The sequence below is a fragment of the Rhagoletis zephyria genome, unplaced genomic scaffold, assembly GCF_001687245.7.
Source record: "Rhagoletis zephyria isolate East Lansing unplaced genomic scaffold, Rhagoletis_zephyria_1.1 Rzeph_scaffold_00787, whole genome shotgun sequence".
NCBI classification, from domain to species: domain Eukaryota; kingdom Metazoa; phylum Arthropoda; class Insecta; order Diptera; family Tephritidae; genus Rhagoletis; species Rhagoletis zephyria.
In genome coordinates, this window is record NW_016157871.1 from 63,074 (window position 1) to 84,845 (window position 21,772).

The 21,772-nt window shown below is 36.5% G+C and overlaps 1 protein-coding gene across 2 annotated transcripts; it reads left to right on the forward strand.

Moving 5' to 3' along the window:
- Positions 1–2,747: 2,747 nt before the first annotated feature.
- Positions 2,748–20,463, forward strand: LOC108361540 (uncharacterized). Of its 2 annotated transcripts, XM_017614175.1 has the most exons (4): positions 2,748–2,755; positions 10,589–10,591; positions 19,559–19,783; positions 19,841–20,463. In XM_017614175.1, the coding sequence occupies exons 3-4, from the start codon at positions 19,724–19,726 to the stop codon at positions 19,997–19,999; spliced, it is 219 nt and encodes a 72-aa protein (XP_017469664.1). In that variant the 5' UTR covers positions 2,748–2,755; positions 10,589–10,591; positions 19,559–19,723; the 3' UTR covers positions 20,000–20,463. The 2 variants fall into 2 exon arrangements, with proteins under 2 accessions (XP_017469664.1, XP_017469662.1); XM_017614173.1 differs by lacking the exons at positions 2,748–2,755; positions 10,589–10,591 and adding an exon at positions 18,397–19,122.
- The last annotated feature ends 1,309 nt before the right edge of the window (positions 20,464–21,772 follow it).

The window sequence follows — 21,772 nt, forward strand, 5'->3', positions numbered from 1 at the left end:
GCGCGTATTCATTGCCCGATTTCAAAGATTTTCAACGGATTTCTTAACTAGACCCTAAGCAAGGCACGTAAGGAGTTTGGTAAGGATTGTGAATGGGCTACTGAGATACAGGATTTCATCATAAGTGGGCGGGGTCACGCCCATTTCGCAAAAATTTCATAATAATAAATTTTTTACCAAAATTCACATACCTACTAATTTTCCACAATTTGGATCCAATAATTGGTGAAATATCGTAGTTCTTGCATTTTTCGAAAATACCTTCATATGAGAAGTGGGCGGTGTTACAGTCCGATTTTGCCCATTTTCAATTCCAACCCATGATTGAATAATACAAGTTTGGATAAATATTGACATTTGTGTCAATCGACTGCCTTGTAAGGTTGCATTTAAGAAGGAAAGAGATGCGGGTAAAAATTGTATCCCCGTTTGTGAAAAGGTAGTAAGAAAAGTAGTCTGGTAGTGCTGAAATTCGTTTTTTATATACAAATTGCATTAAATATATAAAGAAGATTCCACTGATCTACACAATGAATTAACTTTATGGCCATATAGATATTAAAAATGAAATAAATGAATATTCAAATAAAATTCTCACCAAAGAAAAATCTTTTAGACAAATATTCCCAAATATTCAAAATAAACCATGGTTTCATTGAAATTCCAGTATATATTAAATAAAGTTAATGGAATTCAAACAAATCCTTTATTCAAAAGGAATTATATGAAGAAATATACAAATAGTAGTAATAATGCATATAAATGAATCTCATAAAAATTATTATATTTCTTGCATTTGAAGATTACATGTTCAGTATCTTAAATTGAATTACATTTGGTTTTTTAAAAATTTAAATTTTTTAGTAATGTTTTCTACTTTTTTCTCCAATCAGTCTTGTTAACCATTATATGTGTTACATTTAAAATTGTCATTAACAGCTTAACTTGAATTACATTTAGTTTTTTTAAAATGTAAATTTTTGGAAATTGTTTTCAGCTATTTTCTTCAATCAGTCTTGTTAATCATTGTATTGGTTAGATTTAAAAGTTAGATCTTGAGTATCCTAATTTAATTACATTTGGTTATTTAAAAATCTAGTTTTTTTGGAATGTTTTTTACTTTTTTCTCCAATCAGTCTTGTTAATCCTTATATTGGTTAAACTTTAAAAATATGTCTTCAATATCGTAATTTAATTACATTTGGTTTTTTAAAAATGTAAATTTTTAGCAATGTTTTCCACTATTTTCTGCAATTAGTCCTGTTAATCATTGTCTTTGTTACATTTAAAAATTATATCATTAACAGCTTAATTAATTAAAAAAAGACCAATTCATCTAAACGTGTAGTTGCCTCGTTTGCTCAGAAACCTAGTAAACTTGCTTAATTTTATTTACGTGATTTCGAGGTATTTCTAATTAAAAACAAACAAAAAATTAAGAATCGCTGATAGTACTACGGAGTTTACAACTTTAACTTCAACAGCAAAACAAAACTTAGCACTTCATAGAACCTTATTAATTAGTGATAGTTGAAATCAGCATGAAGAGTTCTATCGAAGCACTTTGGGAGTTCTATAGATCAACGGTTATTACTCTAGGCTTTTTCCACTTATTAAAGCTTACATACAAAACACCAGTATATCGCACACCGTCTTCAAAAGAGTAAATCCCTGCACCAGCGAATGTGGGTAGACACACAAATGATCCTGACCTGCACAAAAAAATATCTTAATTAATATTTGCACTTTCACTTTTATGGGGTGGTATACATACTTGTAAATATGCAAAGGCTGCACTTGACTAAACCAAAGGCTGCACTAGTAAAAATCCCTGCACCAGCGAATGTGGACGGACACACAAATGATCCTGACCTGCACAAGAAAATATCTTTATTAATATTTCCACTTTCGCTTTTATGGAGTGGTATACTTACTTGTAAATATGCAAAGGCTGCACTTGACCAACCCAAAAGGCTGCAGTGGTAAAAATACTTGCACCAGCAAACGTGTACGGACACCCAAAGGATCCTGACCTGCACAAGAAAATATATTTATTAATATTTGTACTTTCACATTTATTTGTAAGTATACAACGGCTGCACTTGACCAATTTAGTTCCGAGTGGACTGCACCAGCTATACGTGGACGGACACACAGGGATCCTAGCACGCAGAACTTACTTGCAACGGCTGCACTTCTTGTAAAACGCTACTTTTTGAATACAAATTATGAATAACTTCGATACCCTGCAAATAAATATGTAAATTATTGTTTTAATTAAAATTATTTCCATTATTTTTGATTTTTTTGGCATACTTACTTGAATTTGCGCAATAAGAAAATGAATTTCGATGAAAATATCGCCAAAATTCACATACCTACTAATTTTCAACAATTTGGATCCAATAATTAGTGAAATATCGCACGTTTGCGAACTAAGCCAACGATATGTGGCTGTGTCAAATTTCGGGACGTTAGCATAACCGGTTCCAGAGAAAAGCGATACTTACAATACTTACCATTTTTCGCCATAAGTAGGGTATTTGCAATTTATGGATCCGTGCTAAGTTTCAGTTCCCCAGCATAATTGGGATATAGTTGTTTTCACATTTTAGTCTATATGTCAGATGCCACGCCTCCTATATATCGGGGTTGACATTTCTGTATTAGAGGAAGTTATATCCTTTAAATCGGTGTATGTTCCATTGAAATCGAGCAAACGGTGCTCTCGAAAAAGGCAGTTCAAAATTTTTTTGTGGCGTATTTATATAGCAGAGCACCGACGTCGTTCATGGTAAACAAATCAAAATATAAAACAGTAATACAAATATTCAGTTCAGCATAAATAAGAGGAGAAAAACGATTTTCTTTCTGTTTAAATTAAGGAATCCTTATGAGCCATACTTTTAGCTTCATCGTACATCAACTAATATATGTATATTGATCATCACTTTCTGTAAATACTACAAATCTTGTTCCATTATTAATATTAGGTGTAATCCACCTAATGATTGAATTTTTTTAATTAAAATTAGTCTACTATGGTACACTCTGTTTAGCTTCCTATTCGCTTAGCTGTTTTATTATAGCTGCACTTTTCCGGTAGAATGCTTTTTTCAGAAGTAGTTTTATTTAATATACATGAACATGTTTCGCTTAATAGCGAGATCAATAAAATGATTTCGAAATGGTCTAAAGAACGTAATGTTTCAAAAAAAAACACAGTTTTAAATATCCGAGTGGTCTAATAGATGAATACATATTTTCTTTATTCTAAACACCTCCCGTATATATTTCTAGATACCAAATTTCAGGTTCATGTGACTTATGGTCCCACGCCCCCATTTACAAACCTATTTATATATACCTTACTATAAACACCTACCATAGATATGTTTGCATACCAAATTTCAATTTCATGTGGTTTTGAGTTTATAGCTGATAAAAACTTCCACGCCTGTGGGATGTGCACGCCTCTTTTTACAAACTTATTTACATATACCTTTTTATAAGTGCCTCCATATCTATACCTGCATACCGAATTTCAAGCTCGTGGGGCTTATGGTTCCGAAGTTATAACTGATAAAACATTTTACGCCTATGGGATGTGCCACGCCCCGTTTATTTACCGCATACTATAAGCTCCTACCATAGCTATGCCTGCATACCAAATTTAAAGTTCATATGACTTATGCTTTCGAATTTATAGCTGATAAAAAATTATACTTCTACGAGATGTGGCCTATGGGATGTGAAACGCCCACTTGTGGAATCCCAATTTTTTTCTATTATAGGCCCAGGAGTCATGGCAATACTCTTTCAAACTTTCGTTCGATTCATTCCGTCCGTTTAGGCTGCAACCTGGCACATATGTACACACATACATACTTCCACAAATATATAGTAGATACATCTTTGGCTTCGGTAGGGGTAAAATTTGCGAAGCTGTAACGCATAGTCCAGCTGTTTTGCCGTTATTTAAACTTGACGGCGTGATTGTTAATTCTATACAATAATTTGTTAATTTGTTTAAAACCTTAAAAAAACAAACTGCAAAAAACCGTTCGGAAATGCATCATAAATGCATAAGTGCATCAAAAATATTTGCGAACTGCAAAAAAGAATGTTCGGAAGTGCAACGTCAAAAAATTTTTTTCGAATAACGAAAGACAAAAAAAAATCATCAAGTGCACCCTGCGAATTTGCAACCTTGTGCATGCGTTTCCTTTTTGTAGCACTGCGCCTAAAAATGCACAAAGGCTGAAGAGGAAAAGGAAGGAACTACGCGATGCGCCATTGCACAGCATGGTATGGTTGTTTCCAAATAATTTTTCTGTGTATTGCAGCAGCGAATTTTTAATTTCATTAGAATCGCCCTGTGCTATTGCAAATGGCTGCATACATTTAGGCATATGCAGAGTAAGAGGAAATGCGGTACAAATCATTACTTCCGATTTTGCAAACTCCGCGCGTGCATATGGCTGTGTACCTATATGTATCCATACTTAAGTTTGTGTGTACATGCTAGGGATGTTAATTTTTCAGCTTTTTCCGATCACCGGATTTTCGGGATATCGTTATCACCATCCCGGGATCCCGGCATTAGTCCCGGGATTTAGATATTCATTACTTTTCAACAACTTAAATCGAAAAAATGGCTTCTATATTGTTTAAGAAGCTCTCCTAACATAAAATAGATAATAAATAAATGGGTTTGAAGCCCAATTTTTTATTTAGAATGGCGTTTTTATTTTTTCTCTCTGACGTCAGGATTTATTTTAAAGGAGTTGTAATTTCAAAGATATGGTTAATTCCAAAAATTATTTACAAAATTCAATGCAATGTAGAATAAAAATATGGATACCAAATGCAAGAGGAAATTTATTTAGAATTTCAAAAAAAATTTAAAATTTTTTGGATTCACAAGAACGAATAGGTAATTTGTTAAGCTGATAAAGTTAAAAGGACGAAATTCGAGGATGTTATCGAGTTTATATAAGTCTTTAACATATGCTTTTTTTCAAAAACAAATATTGCGAAATTTCAAGGATAAAATTTTAAAAGGACCTTTTCATTACTTACCAGTCCCTCTGCACCAAAAACTTGAATCTGTTTAAATTCTACACGATTTCCTCTTTATATTGATACCCATACTTCTTCTCTAAGCACATGTCTCTGAAATTTTTAAATCATTTTGGAATTACTGACGTCAGAGTGAAAAACTAAAAAGGCAATTTTACTATATTTGGCCCATGGTTTCGCGAATATATTGATATTTGTGTTAAAAATTTACAATCGCGTGGTGTTATATCTATAATGAGCTACACATTTACTAAAAAATATTAATTATTAAATAAAAAAAAAGAAATATAGCCAATACTGGTCAAGAAAAGGAGTTTCTGTTATTGCCATCAGTGCACATTACAAATCCCGAAAATAGACGGCCAAGTACATACATATGTATGAACTCATTTGTTGCAAGTGGTTTTGATATTCATAACATGGTTTTAGGCATAGGTTTAGTAGTCTATTGTTAAAAAATCAAGGCGAAAATTTTAAACACTACTGAAATAATTTAACTGGTACCGTTGATAACTGATGAACATACATGAATATTTGTATATATACATATGTATGGATGATATAATAGCTCTGATCTAATACTTTTCATGTAAAATCCTGTAAAAATGTCAAACAGCAAAATAACTCTCTGAAGTGAGAGTAGAATGTGAGTAACAGGTAAAAGTACGGGAACAAAAAAGAATCGGGTAAAATCTTGCAACTTCATTCTCTACACAGCTCTCGAAAAATCGCTCTCATTTACTTGATTTTCGAGTACGGGATCATTTTTCCTGTAACTTCCTGCAAGTTCGTGTAAAAATCTGTAAGTTCATTGAATACTGGATCAGAGCTAATACAAGATTGCAAAACAGAAACCGAGAGTAAGAGGAAATGCCGAACAAATGATTTAGCTTCCCATTTTACAAACAAAAGATGGTATGTTATATGTGTTTATGACTTCAACCTAAACTTAGCGACAGATGAAGCAGAACCACAGATTATATTCCTAAAAGAAAAACTAAATTTAGGAATACAGTATATTTTGCTTTGCTGCCTTTATGCTTAAGTGCACATTTAAGATACCTTCCCCAAAATGCGCATCGGAGACATTATTTTTAACATTTATAAGGAAACTGCTCCGATAGATGCATTCAACATACCTGCACATTGGCGATAGCTGCCTTAAAAATTGTGCAACTAGTATCAATTATCAAAGAAAGTATTACGTTTACCTGCACTGGCCTACAATTACCTAATTTTACAAGCTTTTATTTATTTTACTCATATCGCAGAACAACGGAAATGGCTATCAATTTTTCTAGTTATGTAGATAATAAGATACCATTCGAAAAAAAAATTTCGCTTGCATTATTTTCTACGTGATAAGTGCTTCTCCATTATTTGGTTTCATAGGGATTCGGATACCTTTCTCATTGAAGTAGTAAAGAAAATTCGCTTAACTGCCTTTTTCGGTGAGGTGCACAAGTTTTTCGTGCAAAGAAGGACGTGCAGCTAAGCAAAATCTACTGTATATACAATAGCTTGGGCCGAAAATCCGCTTTTTTTTTTAATTTTGCTTGGTAATAGCAAAACTATGGTTCATTATGCTCTAAAAAAAAATCTATGTGAAATGTGAAAATTTTTGGTCAATATCCTAGGCTCGCCCAAGTCCACCAAATATCAAGTATCAAAAAAAATGTTTTCTTAGCTAACTTCGATTCTCTACAAAAAAGGTCCATGTACCAAATTAAGGAGGACTAATACTTTCGAGGATTATAGCAATTTTAGTAAAAAAATTTATTAATTAATTTTTTTTATTAATTTTTATTTTTTGAGCATATTGAACTTTGATGGACTTGGGCGAGCCTAGGATATTGACCAAAAATTCCAAATTTCACATAGATTTTTTTTAGAGCACAATGAACCATATTTTTGCATTACCAAGCGAAATTCTAAAAAAGCGGATTTTCGGCCCACGCTAATATAAGAGTAGAAATGATCAAACTACAGGCTCAAACACAGTAATTGATGCGGTGTTTTGAAGATATTTTAACGCCCTTGAGTCACACGTATATAGAAGTATCATATTTTATCAATCATACCGATAATATGTATTAAAAGAATTAAAAGTGAAAATGAATAAACAAATTAAATCAGCAAAATGAATAAAATTAAGTGCAATTAATGTTTAATTTCTAATCTAACCTGCATGTGTATGTATGTTTATAAATCGCCTAATAATGGGTTTACATAAAAAAGAGTATCCTTATTTTCGAGCTTAACTCCCTAATCTGTAGTTAGAAAAAGAGATTAGCCATACCAAATTATAATTATAAAATAATCTCAGACCTAGTTTTATCAAATATACTTTTCGAGGAGGAATGTCAAATGTAAAAGTAAACAAAAGTTGACGATAGCAAGGAAAAGAGGTTTGTAAAGGTATTTTTAATAAAATATTAAGTTAAAATATATTTAAATAGCATAATATGTGTAGCAGAAAAAAGTGACCACGGTGGCACAGATAAGAAGCTTAACTTTTCCTCGAGTTATGAGAATAACACAATCAAGTTTCATGAGTACCTATATATTTATATTTAGTATATTTGGTTTCCGAATTTTGACAATACGTGGGAACTGTTACCAAGAATTGGGAACTACATATTACCAATGGTTTGATAAGCTATATATTAATACGCTAACAAAAATTTTGTCCGCCTTCGTTTGGCGATTCTAACGAACCGATTTCAAAACAAAAACACCATTGGAAAGGTATTTTTCTGTAGATGAGGAGTTTTTATGGTTTCAAAATTGGTTCAAAATCATCGTTTAAAAATTTTCGCATTTATGTATGGTTGTTATTGCAACCTGTTCAATATGAGCTGTTTTCGCATTTTGTTTTACTTAGTATTAGAAATAAAGATGAAAAGATAAATGTGAAGATGAAAAAAGAAATTATATAAAACGATGAAGGTAAAAAAGTGAAGGCAAAATTAACGATATATAAGAATTAGGGTAACTGAAATCGTAAGAGCATCTATTGAAATTTTTGGATAAGAATCGAAATATATTCAGTGAAGAAAAATTTAGTTTTCGAAAATTATCAAGTTATGCAAATTTATCGAGTCATCGAATTTTATAGTTATCGAAATGTTATGGAGTTACCATAATGTATCGAGTCCTTTCAACTTATCTATAGTTATTTATTACCAAATCCCTGGCCAAAAGTCCAAAAAAAATTGGTGCATTCGTATGCATAACCATCTTATATTGTTAGGAGGGCTCTACTGCGTATCGTTATGAGACAACAAGTCGATTCTCTTAAGGCATTTAGTGTTACAGGAGATCGAAGTGACTGTTGCTAGCAATTCGCTCTAAACTTTTCGTAAATTAGAGTTTTCGTCGTTGTTAAAATCGTGGTATTATCTTAAAAAAAAAATAACAGTTTTCAAGCATCCGCTCGTGGACATTGTAATCTAGAGTATGTAAAACATGTTTTTTCATTGTCACGCCATCTAAAAACTGACGTAAGACATAGATATTCACGGATTGATTTTTTGTTGTTTACTCATTATGATGGATTAGGAAAATAGTTACGAGAGTCGTCGAGATGGGCGGTCTAATTTTCTTTTTCATATATATTGAAGTTTTTCCCATCCACCTTGGTTAAAACCACCTGCCACAAGCCGCCACTGTAGTTTGGACATCAGTTTTTATACGCTATTCTTAAACTTTTTATGTTTAAAAGATTTAAATTATGTAAAAAACTATTTCTGTGAAGATTTTGATGTTTTAAAGATTGGATGTTTTTAGAATTTAAATGATGTCCGAAAGTACTACTATATTAGAGTGGTCATCCATGGGCCTCTCATTATTTAATGGGCATCCCTGCCAATTGGGTAACTTTCCGAAGAAACCCAAGAGTCAAGGAATAAGGATATTAAAAAATATCGGCTGCTTGTATCCTCGGCCCCTGTCATTTCAAGTTTACGTTTAATCCCATCAAAACAAAATCATAAACTGTCGTCAGCTACCATTAAATTATTATCAACTGTTGTAAATGCGGATGCGGAATGGCCATCAGTAAATATAGATACGAGCTTGGATACTTCAGATGACTGCGAGTCTGACGGTGTATAAAATTGTTATCTTAAAAATATATTCCTGTACCAACAAATATATATGTCTTGTTTATTGATTCATTCAAAATTCTGCAGTTCCCGTGTAAATTTGAACATCAAGGTTTTTAGAAACAAACATTAAGACCTCGTTAGTGTTTGTCCGAGCTTCTCTTCCGATTTGTGGCGTGCGCCTTGATGTTGGCGCACAAAGGGGAGGGACCAACAGTTTTACGCCGAATCGGAACGGGGATTTTATTTTTATGAGAAGCTGTTCTTCGTGGCTGAATACATTCGGGGGTTTTCCATTGCCTGCCAAAAGGCGACTTTATTACAAAAAACTTGTTTGTTTCTTATTTTTTGATGTTGGTCGGAAACTGGGCCTGAACCCAGGCACTGCGGAATGATAGCCTATATTGCTAACCGCTACATCACATTATATAACAAAAAAGTCGATAACATGACCTTTTTTACTTAACTACCTTAGTTTTGCTAAAAATCTGATTATTTTAAGCGTACACAGCAGCCATTATGGATCCGCCATTTAGATTTTCGAAATTATGTGGTGAAATTTAAAACCAGCAACCAAAATAAAGACGAATACACAATGTTTGATTACAATTGTAGCACGCTTCGATTTTTGGCCAGCTTTTTCGAAAAATTGCCCACTGTGCATTGGTTTTACATTTTTGTATCCAAGCAGAAATGCAGTTAAAGTTACGGGTTAGTAAAAACTAAATCTGTTTTTATGTTATTATTTGTAAACATTTCTTTAGTTCTACGAATAAAAAACAGCCCAAGAAATGGTCTGGAAAAATTTATTGAGCCAAATTTTCTTATGCAATACGAAATTCTTAAAAAATTTTCTACGCTTTCTACTATGGTTTGCTGAAGTTTTTTTGTTAAGACAAGGCAAACAAAGATAAACAAGGCATCCTTGTTTTCAACAGAAATATATGCCCATTCCATTATTTCGTAAGGAAAAAGTGAGATAGCAGGCTGTATAATATCAGATGTCAAAACCACGGTTGCCACTTGTTAAAAAAATAACCAAACAAAATCTCAAAAAAAAAATTTGTTTTTGTTTCTGAAAAAGCTCATCATGTTATTTAAAAACGATAATTTTAAAACATATGTTCACATTGAGTGTGTGAAAATATGTGTACGTATTCACCAGTAGCTGAGTGCGCAGAGGTTTTTTTCATATAGAGATGGAAAGCATCGAAAGCCGTAACCCCGTCAGTGTGAGACTTTACCCCACTAAAACCACCTCTTCTCGTCCGGTTTTCCCCCCTGGTACTACCGTCAAGTATTTCGTCAGGAGGCCGTTTAGGCAAACTGCCCGAAGATGTCTAGGTCGACGTTGTCAGTCATCTCGGTACGAACGTCAGGGTCTCCGTTCATAGTCTCAGTCCGCACTTTGTACGTTAGCTAGTCTCTATCTCTAATCGCTGTGCTCGTTCGTTTCTGCGTCGTTGCTGTTCGCTTACCCGCAACTGCTGCATAATTTCTGCTGATACACTGCAGACCGCCTTCCACGCCTCTTCGCTCTCGATCATTCGCAGGACTAAGTTTCCTGGTGCAACGTTAACACCCAAAGCTTCCTTTAATCTTCGTCGGTCATCGCTGAATCGTGGACAAGTAAATATCACGTGCTTTGCGTCTTCCTCCGTTTCTGGGTCGCAAAACGGATCTTTCTCGTGTCCAAAACGATGGAGGTAACTTTTAAAGCAGCCGTGGCCGCTAATAATTTGCGTGAGGAAGTAGTCTACCTCGCCGTGCTTCCTATTTAACCATACGTCAAGTTTGGGAATGAGCCGATGGGTCCACCTTCCATTTGAGGCTGCATCCCACCTTGCTTGCCATTTTTCCATACCTCGTTGTCTTGCTGCTGTCTTGTAGTCCACGTACTCAGTGTTTGGGTGACCTCGTTTTGCCACATGGAGCTCGTGTTGCTCTTGTGCCGCAATATCAAGGGGAAATAGCCCTGCCATACCTAGAGCTACTTCTTCCGACACCGTTCGAAATGCAGAGCACACACGTTGGGCGCACCGACGATATGTGGAGTTAATGCCTCGGACATATGATTCTCGTTTGAAAGCGTGGAACCATGTCGTGGATCCATAGAGTATTATTGCTCTCACTACGCTTGCTGGCAGCTGTCTACATTGTTGGCGTGGCCCACTAGTATTGGCCATAATTCTAGATAGCGCTGTGGTCGCCACTGCGGCTTTGTTGTTGGCATACTCTAGGTGGTGGTTAGCCGATGGTCGAGTAAGACGCCAAGGTATTTGACAAACGGCTTTGATTCGATCGGGGCGCCGCCAACTGTTAGTTTAACTTTTTCCACCCTCTTGTGGCTGCTAATTAGGACCGCCTCTGCTTTGTGGGCAGCTAAGGTAAGAGACTTTGTCCTTAGCCATTTCTCTACCATAGATACTGCGGCCTCTGCAATGTGCGCGATGTCGCTAAGCATTTTTCCTACCACCACAAGCGAAATGTCATCAGAAAATCCAACCTTCAGGAGCCGGCAAACGCAATATACCGTCATACATTATGTTCCACAGTAGGGGGCCCAGTACAGATCCCTGCGGTACCCCCGCTGTGACTTTGTGGTAGACATTGCCTTTTTCATTTCCGTAGCAAAGCTCTCTATTGCTTAAGTAGCTTGATACGCTGTTATGGTCTTGGTCACCTCTGTTGCGTCTGTCGTTGAGCGCTTTTTCCTAAACCCAAACTGCAAAAGCGATAATCGGTTTTCGGCGTATGTTTCCAGGCGGTTTTTTATTATATGCTCGAACACTTTACCTGTGTTGTTAAGCATGGCAAGTGGGCGGTATGCTGAAGCGAATATCTATCGGCAGATTTTGGTATTAGTACCAGTATTTGTTGCTTCCATATGCTTGGAAATATACCATCTTTCAGACATGTGCTAAAAACATTTGCGAATATATCGGGGTTGCAGGTTATGGCTCTCTTCAGGGCAGCATTTGGAACCCCATCTGGGCCAGGAGCTTTTTTAAGTTGTAATTCTTTACCCACATGTGCTACCTCCTCTGCAGTCACGGGTGGGATGCTATCTACAGGCACAGCTGCATTTTCTCTGTCAAAGTCGGGGTGCGGTGGGAAGAGTGTCCCCACTAAGCGCGTGAGCAGCTCGGGGCACGTTGGCTGGGCTGAACTCTTCAACCTCTTTAGCACAGTCTTGTATGCAAGGCCCCATGGGTTATTTTCAACATTGTTGCACAGTGCTTAAACTTTTTGCGCTAGCTATCACGTATGGCATATTTTAATTGTTTACGCTTGGTCTTGAATGCTTCTCTATGTCTAAAGCTGTCTGTCCTTCGTGCACGCTGGCATGCTCGTCTTGCGCGGTTGCACTCTGTCCGTATCTCTGCTATGTTGTTCCCCCAGTATGCAGGTCTGTGTTTATTTTTACAGCTACGTCGCAGCATTGCAGCATTGCATGCAGCCGTTATCGCGCGCATAAGTTTAGCAGCTGCAATTTCGGAGGGGCCCGTAGCATCGGAATCGGTGAATATCTCCTCAAACAGCTTCTCATCGAGGCTCTCGATTTTCCAGCCGCGGTTCCAGTTTGATTTAAGTGGCTTATCTTGCAGTTGTCCTATATTAAGGATAACAGCGCGGTGGTCACTTTGAGTATAGCACTCACTGATGTGCCAGCTACTGTGTCTATACAAGCTTCCGCTTATGAATGCAAGATCAATTACTGATCCTGCTCCGTTCTTGCTATATGTATGCTCGCTACCTGTATTTAGGCGGATAACACTCAGCGACGCTAGTGTATCCAACAGCGCTTTGCCTTTTGGATTGGTCTTTTTGCTGCCCCACTCGACATCTTATGCATTGAAATCGCCTGCAATCAGTACGGCTCCTCTTTCTTTGGCGTCGTATACCAACGCGTCTATAATTTGATTGAAGGCATTAAGGTCAAACCTTGGCGGTATGTAACAGCTTTATACGTACAGGTGGTTAATTTTAGCACGAATCCATCTGAGTGGGCGGATATAATTAAGGGAGTTGCATTTGGGTTGCAACTCCATATAACGCACTTGCCTGTTCTATTGCTAACCCAGCACACGTCGTCCTTGTTTTTGTACTGCTCACTTAAGATGGCAATATCCACGGCAAGTTCATACACCGTTTGATTGAGCAGGTCTTGCGCTGTTTGGCAGTGGTTTAAATTTATTTGGAGGATTTTATTTCGAATTTCGTTTAGCAGCTCCTAGTTTGGCTTTCGCTTCCTGGAATGCCGCACACATTCGGTTGCCTGCTGCATGGTTAGTGTGTTTCTCACCTCTTAATGCACAACACGCACGACGGCACCTTTGTGCAGGACTTGGCCTTATGGTCTTTGCTACCGCACTTGAAGCATAGGGCCGATCGGTAGTCCGGGCTTTGACACTTCCTCGCCAAATGACCAAATTCGTGGCATTTGTAGCACCTTGTTACAGAGTCTTTAGCTCTTATGCGGCAGATAACCCAGCCAATTCGTATCTTCGCCATTTCCAGAAGCTTGCGGGCCATCGCGGTCGGCAGGCTATTTGCGCACATTTGTGTGCCGCCATATGCCGTACGCATTGAGCGTATCGCTGACAGTTCAATGTGCGAGCCGTCCATACTTTCATTTAGCGCTGTTAGGACTTCCTCTTTGGAGGTAATTTCATCGATGTCCTTTACTTCGAGCACTGCTTCCTGTGTGACAGTTCGCACTTGGGCGCTATTGCCGATGATGGTTTCTACCGCTTCTTTTAGCTTTTGTGTTACTGGGTCAGCTTGGTTTTTGAGTTCGAAGAGCAACTCATCATTTGCCGTTTTTCTTATTTTCTTAACACTTTCGCTGAGTTCCTTCAACTGCGATTGTGACTTTATCATTTTAAAGATATCGGCATACGAACAATCACCGGTTTTTTTGCTTGTTTCATTGGCTTGTTTCGTGTCTTTCGATTGGCTATTTTCTGTAGTTATTTGGGCGCTTTTGGTAGTCACCTGATTCCCATTATCGGCATCACTCAATGATTTTGTTTTGCGCCGCTCACTTTGATGTTGTTGGGCGTGCGGGACAAGTGTTTCGCTAGCTAGGGTAGACTCAGGCGATACGACACGGGAGCGCTTGCTCATTGGTTGCGGCGAATTTGATGGGATCAACTCTTTGTCTTTATCATGCGTCGGTCGCACTGAGTGAGCAGAGGTGCATGCTACTTTCAGGAGGTCCAGGTTCGAATGACGTCAATAGCAACACATTAAAATTATAGATATGTATATAAATGCATTTATTAAAATTGAAATAATTCCTGAATTTTAAAATTGTGAAAAAGTTTCTGTAAATTTCAGAATGAAATTGTTTTCAACGAAAAATTTAATCAGACAAATTTCAGGAAAGCGCATCCGTTTCACAACCATTTTCGATAGTTTTATGTGCATACGTTTTCGATAAAGACTTCAGTGGGAGAATGGATCCGAAAAACGACCGAAAACGAAATCCGAAAATGGATGAAACATCAGGGTTTTATACGAAATGCCATTTTCGGCTACATTTCCGGATATTTTGCTGGCTGTGATGTTACATTAGAAATAAGAATTTTAAAAATTCATTTATTCAGTTTTGGCACTCAGTATGCAATACATAATACTTTTTGTAAATTACATAATACTCTTTGTAAAGAAAAAATTTGCTAATTTCAAAATAAAAAAAAAACAACCAAATCATAGAAAATACTACAAAACAACCAAGTTCGAAAAAGAAAATAAAAACAACCAGGTTTGTTTGGAAACAACCAACAGTGGCAACCGTGGTAAAAACTCCTTGGACACTACTATTCACACTCATGAAATATTAGCAATTTATTTCTTGACCATTTACTTAAAAGGTCTGTAGTTAGCTTTGTACTTTGAAATAAGCATGATCGTTAAAATTAACCTTGGAAACCCTGAATAAGAAAAATACTTAGCAGTTTCAAGCAAAAGCTTAAACTTTTCGCTCCTGTTTATTACTTTATCGAATTTTGTTGGTAGTTATCGAAATTTGTATGTTTATCGAATCCAAATTTTTAGAATTTTCAGAGTATATCGAGTTATCGAAATTTATAGGGTTATATAAGTTTATCGAGTTATCACTATTTATCGAATTTTATCGGAATGCAAGAATGTATTGAGTTATCGAAATGTATAGTTATAAAATTTTATCGCGTTATCAGATTTATTGAGTTATCGAGTGATAAAAACGCACTCTTATCGAAATTTATCGATAGTTATCGAAGTTTTTTGAGTTATCGATTTTAATCAAGTCATCGGAATTTAGTGTTTTGAAGTTGATCCAGTTATCGAGGCTAATGAGTGCGCGTTCTCGTTATCGAAATTTATCGATGGTTATCGCAATTAGTCGACTCATCGATTTTCATCAAGCTTTCGGAATTTAGTGTTTAGAAGTTTAGAGTTATAAGAATTTAAAGTGATCTAAGAGCAACGGGAGATAAAGAAGTTCTATTTGGGAGAAAGGTAATTTTAATGTCTGGTAATTTCCGTAAAATTTTTCAGGTAGTTTCCCATGGTTCCCGTGTCACCTTAAATGAAAATTGTGTTGAACCTTGGTCTGATTTTTTCTCTTTTACACCATTTGACTTTGACGCATAATATGAAAGCCCTCCCATACGAAACTGAATTTGTGGTTTCTCAAATAATATACGTAACTGAAGAAATCTTTGGGAATATTGTGAAAAACATTCTTTCTGATAACATTTTGCATTATGTTATATTGGCCCAAAAAAAAAAGATGACTTGTCTTTTATCAATGCAGAAATTTCTGAGCGTATGCCGAGATAACAAAAGTCATACTTTAATGTTGATAAAATTATTTGTGATGATGTTCGGGAGCATAAAAATTACTAAATTTTTAAACTTTTTAAGTCTCAGCGGATTACCTACCTCCACATAAAGTGGTACTCAAAAAAAACTGTATTGTAATGCTTACATGGTACCCGCATGCGTGTGAAACAAATGCATAAAAACCCTTTAGGTTGAGAAGTTTTAGCTGGAATTTCATGTGGCTTGCGAATATTAAACCCTCGCACTCATTTGTCCTATTCTGGCATTATTTTGCCCTTTTCGTCCCAGGGTACACAATTTCCAATCATTCCCGCTTTTTGTATGACTATGAGATTTATTCTCAGGGACAAGGGTTGGTTTTTTATTACGAACACCTGCATTTTCTTGTGGAAAATGATATGTTGCGCCTAGTAGAGTTCGTTCATTGTACGGATTGCGGTTCCACCTTCCAGATACTTCAGATCATGATATTTGTCTGCCGACCAACGGGTTTTACAAAATCACAGTTTATATTGTTGTCCACTATTAAAATATTGAAAATAAAAAAAGATATAAAAAATCACGTTTTACTTAGATCCAAAGCAGAAGATTTGCACCTTGTAAGTTAGACGACGTGCTATGTCTGAAAGCATCTCCCGGGCTCTCAAAAAACTAGGAAAACGGCTGACTTTGAACATCGGTTACGCAGGTTCGATCCCTGCTGAAGTCTAGAAAAAAGAAGTCTGATGAGGAGATGTGGTGATCTCCGAAATAGCTGCTATAACTTCTACCGCTTAGACTTTGTTGCTTTTTCATCTTTTCCTAATAAACAATCGTNTATTGAAGCTTCTGATATTCATCTAAGCCAGTGATTCCCAAAGTGGTCCAAGGTGGACCCAAAGTGGTCCAAGGTGGACCCAAAGTGGTCCAAGGTGGACCCAAAATTGTCCAGGTGGACCCATAATTGTCCAAGTGGACCCAAAGTTGTCCAGGTGGACCCAAAGTTGTCCAGGTGGACCCAAAGTTGTCCAAGTGGACCCAAAGTTGTCCAGGTGGACCCAAAGTGGACTTGTTTGTCTCAGTTTCAGTTTTGCCATCGCCGCGAGTTGGAGCAAATTTTTGTTATAATTTCTTCAAAAAACCTAAGGTAAAGCCGCCTTTGCCCATATGATTAGCATGTGCTACGAAATAGTTTTTTGTATTTTCTGACAAACGTTATATTTTGAGTTGTGACTCTTTTGAAGACGGTGTGCAATATAATTCATGTGGATTATAATTTGAAAGTATCTATTTAGCCAAGGAAAAAGCAAAGCAGTATACTTAAGCCAGCACTTCCAGCAGATATTGACCTGGGTTTTCGCACGACTGTTCCTGTTTCATCGTTTCTTTTTAGGAAATTCTTACCACCATATACATGTGTATTATTTACACTAACAGCTATTTATGTAAATATGTATGTATTTTTTATACTTAATATATGCAAATAAAAGAAGAAAGTAAACACAACAACCATCGAGTAAATTTTTATTTGTGTCAAACTGAAACTTTTTTTCCAATAATAAACAGTTAGCTGATTCAAGTCTACAGCAAGTTCACAAATTTAATTGAAAACTTGTATCAACCAAAGCATTGTTTATATTTGCTCAACAATGATTTTATTCAACTAACAATATTGTCCACTCAAGGTAGTCGTTTTGTAATTATTAACAACTATACATTTGTCCCAGCTAGAAGTCTCAAGTAAATTGCAGACTTTCGTGAACTAGATATTTATTTCGTCATATCCAACTATGCCACTTGGTCACTTTAACCAAATCTTGGTAATTATAACTAAACCTTTTTCTGAGTGTAGGTCACTCTGGAGTAGAGATGGGCCCTGCTTAAGCCCGCGGGTACGGACCGGAATATCTGCTGTCAGCACAAACTCGTGCGGGCCTGGGCGTTCAGTAAAATTTCATAAAAGCACGAAAAGGCACGAAAAAGCCCGTTGCTAATACTAAAAATTTAGATGAGCTTTTGTTTTTATACAAAAAAATAGTACATATTTAAAACTCTTTTGATAAGAGAAAAGCAAAAACATAAATATTTGCAAACCGATAGAAAATATATGATACTTATTAGTTTTGTTTACATACATATCTGTACATAAAATACCTTCCACTTTTTCTACTTCCCAGAAAATATATTATAAAAATCTACAATAAAAGTTGGCTCTTTATTTCCGGGCTGGGGCGTGACTGGTCGTGCCGGGCAGTCCGGGCCGGGCCCCACTAAAATTCTTAACGTGCGGGCTTGTGCGTGTTTTTGAAAGTTGATTTTGCACTCGTACCGGGCCGGGCCTGAAAATTTAGGCCCGTGCCCATCTCTACTCTGGAGTAGCTGGTTATGAGACATCTGTAGTGCGATTCCCATTTTTCCTAACGACCGATATTCGTTATTGATAATGAACGACGTTTGTAGCTTGCAGTAGCGAATAGGCTATTCTCAAAAACACACTTAACGCCAGAATTCGTTAGGCATGTCGGTAAAGAAGTTTACGACGATTTTCGTTAATTGCAAAGATAAATATGGCAATATTGACGTTTGACATTTAATATTTGAAAGAAAATTTGATTATTGTTACGCGTATTATTATTGTCGGGACTGTTGTGTGTGAATATATTATGGAAAAAAAACAGAAGCGCTAGAGCTACTACGGAGCAGTACCACAAAATGCTGGACTTTTTCCTTGGCAATAAGGGCCTCGCGGAAGGCAAGTTCTCCGCGATTCATGGCCGGCAAGAAGCTTCCCGGAAATGGGAAGAGCTAGCGATGTTGCTAAATAGCTCAAATGGTGCCGAAAAATCTGCAGCTCAGTGGCAAGTAGTAAGTTATAGTAGATCACATAGTAGATGATATCTGCAAAACACAATAATTGCAATTTTTGTATTAGGTTTGGCGCGATTTGAAAAGCCGGACTTCCGTCAAGGCAAGAGAGCGCAGGAAGCAAATGGCGGCAACAGGAAATGCTCCAATGTTAACAGCTCCGCTTTCTGATTTAGATCAGAAAGTTTTGAGCTTACTTGGTACAGAATATGTGGAAGGGAGTAGCCAATGTGTGGAAAGTATTCCGGAGGAAGATGTTAGTACAAATATAGATGTATATATGTACATAGATAGTATGTGTGTATATTTGTATATTGTATTTGCCTACAAATATACAATTGTACGTATTAAAAAAACCATTCAATTTCGTATACATACATACGTATTTATGTACATATCGCTCATTTACTTCAATAGTGTCATAATAAAAAAGAAACAAAGATCGTCTTAAGTATGCAGAAATAATCGCTACCTTTTCTTCTATGTTGTGTAAAAATTTCACGGCTATATCGATTACCGGTAGAACAAAATATGCATTGATTTTTACTATGGGAGTACATATGTATATGTAAATTCAAAACTTTAAAGCTGTTTTTCTCGAGTTTTTTATTTATTTATTTTTTTTTTGATTGACACTTCCAGCAAATGTGCGATATGTTCATACATACATACATATATGTATATAATTATAGAGTCTGCAAATTTCTCTTGAGAACGGAGACGCATCCGTGCTGGTTGATTACCCTGTGGTTTCAATAGCAGAAGCAGCTCCTATTCCCGTCGAGGCTACTCAATCGACAGGAACCAAAAATGCTTCGACGTCCAGGCGAACTTCGACTTTGAAGCGAAAGTCCGTAATGGAAAGTACACGGGAGATTTTCGCTAAAGTAGCAAAGCAGCAGGCAGATGCTATGATAGTAAGTATAAGTTGCCGTATCTTAATTTTTGCCTTATATTTCGTCTTTTTACTTTAGATGCAGGCTGAAGCCGCCAAAGTGCAAGCTGAGTCAGCAAAACAGCAGGTTGAAGCCATGCTTCTACAAGCCCAGGCCTTTGTGCGCGTAGCAAACGCCTTGGAAGATTTAACAAGTTCTGTTAAGCTGCTGGTTAATAATACTGTTCTCGAATTTTGAACTTTTTTTGAGCCAAGGTTTTAATAGTTACTTCATTGAGACATTCTAAATTCAATGGATTCTCCCGTTCTATCAGATTGGCTCCAGCTTTCGAGATAACGGCACTTGAAAATTTGCTTAAATTTCAACTTTTTTTATAAATAACTCCCTGAGTTTTAAAGTTATTTTACTAAAACTTTGCTCATGACTGTTTTTTAATATTAAATTCACTATAAAAAACAGTCACGTGCAAAATTTTTTTAAAATAACACAAACACTAAGTGTTAATTAGAAACAATTGAAGCAAATTTTCAAGTACAGTTATCTCGAAAACTGGAGCCAATCTGATAGAACGGGAGAATCCATTGAATTTAGAATGCCGCAATTAAGCAAGATCAACTATCAAAACCTTTGCCTAAGTGGTGTAATAAATAAAATGTAATAATAAAAAGCACATATGTATGTTTGTATGTATGTGATAAATACTTATTAGTTGATTTTTTTCTAAGTAAATTTAGCAGCTATAAGGCGCTCTTGCATTCTCTTGGCGAGAGCTGATGGGTGAATGGATTCTTCCCAATCTTCTTCCAAAACTGCTTCCACAATTCGATCTTCACTTTGTATATCGCTGTTGTTTTCAACTGTGTTGAGTCGCATATTATGCAGAGCTGCGCAGGAGTTTACAATCCTGCCAGCGAAGCCTGGCTCGTACATAAGTACTCGCTGCTTCGAAAGGCATCGCCATGTTCCCTTCAAAACTCCAAATAGTCGTTCGACACAGTTCCTTGCTTTACATAAAGCCTCATTGTATCGAAATTGCGGTGTACCTTCTCTCTGGTTTGATAGAGGTGTCATCAGCCATGGCTCTAATGGGTAACCCNTCATTTGGCCAGAGTTTGCTCGGTCCGCAACCAGTTTTAGCACTCCCACCTTCGGCAATCGAAGCCACCATCATAAACTGGGTGAATACTTCGCTCAGAAATGANACAGCCGGTCGCATAAAAACGAAGCGCTGCAAGCACCTGAAATCGACGAATTGATGGCCTTTGTTTGATGATCAAGAAGTTTGAGATCTCTTACCTGTTTTTCAGCCGATAATGCTGATACATATTTTCTTTCAAGACGACTGCCAATTTTGTCTATGATTTCATAAACAAGATTGGGGGTCAGCCGGTATAACCTTTTAAATTGGCCCTCGTCCAAATCAAAGGGGCTGTCCACTTCTCTTAGTAGAGCGCGTTCTGCTGCAAAACTCCTTGCTCCTTGTCGTTGTTGGGCCATTTCCGCATCGTATCCAAGAAACTGGAACGCCATTGTCGTTTTCTAAAAAGTTGTATTTTTTATAAACGAATTTATAATTTTTTATTATAATAGTTTGCTTACCGATGAATTTTGCCTAATTTTTCTCAATAAAAACTTAAACCAATTTTATCGTTAGGCTTTTCAACGGCAAAATATTCGTAGCTAGGCTATCAACAAATTTCGTTAGGCAACTGTCAAACCTACCGACAATATTCGCTAAAAGTGTGTTTGGGAATAGCACTTAACGAAACTNCGCCTCACTTTAAAACTCGGAGGCATAAAAATAAAAATGATGCGATGAACACAAATAAACTATTTTACATATACTCCACGTGCAAAGTCATGAGTGAGCCGAACATTTGATGAGTTTATGGTGAAAATAATGTAAATAACGCTAGCGCTCTTAAAAAATATAACTCCTCCGAGCAAGAAAGTATTTTGATGTATTTACGAGCTCTATTTTTAAACCCTACAAGTGTGTTATCACATTAT

Coding starts and splice junctions, on each gene's coding strand:
- LOC108361540 (XM_017614173.1), top strand. CDS start 18,991: ATGGCGGCAACAGGAAATGCTCCAATGTTAACAGCTCCGCTTTCTGAT. Junction 19,123..19,558: donor AAAGTATTCCGGAGGAAGAT/GTTAGTACAAAT, acceptor ATATAATTATAG/AGTCTGCAAATTTCTCTTGA. Junction 19,784..19,840: donor AGCAGGCAGATGCTATGATA/GTAAGTATAAGT, acceptor TTTTTACTTTAG/ATGCAGGCTGAAGCCGCCAA.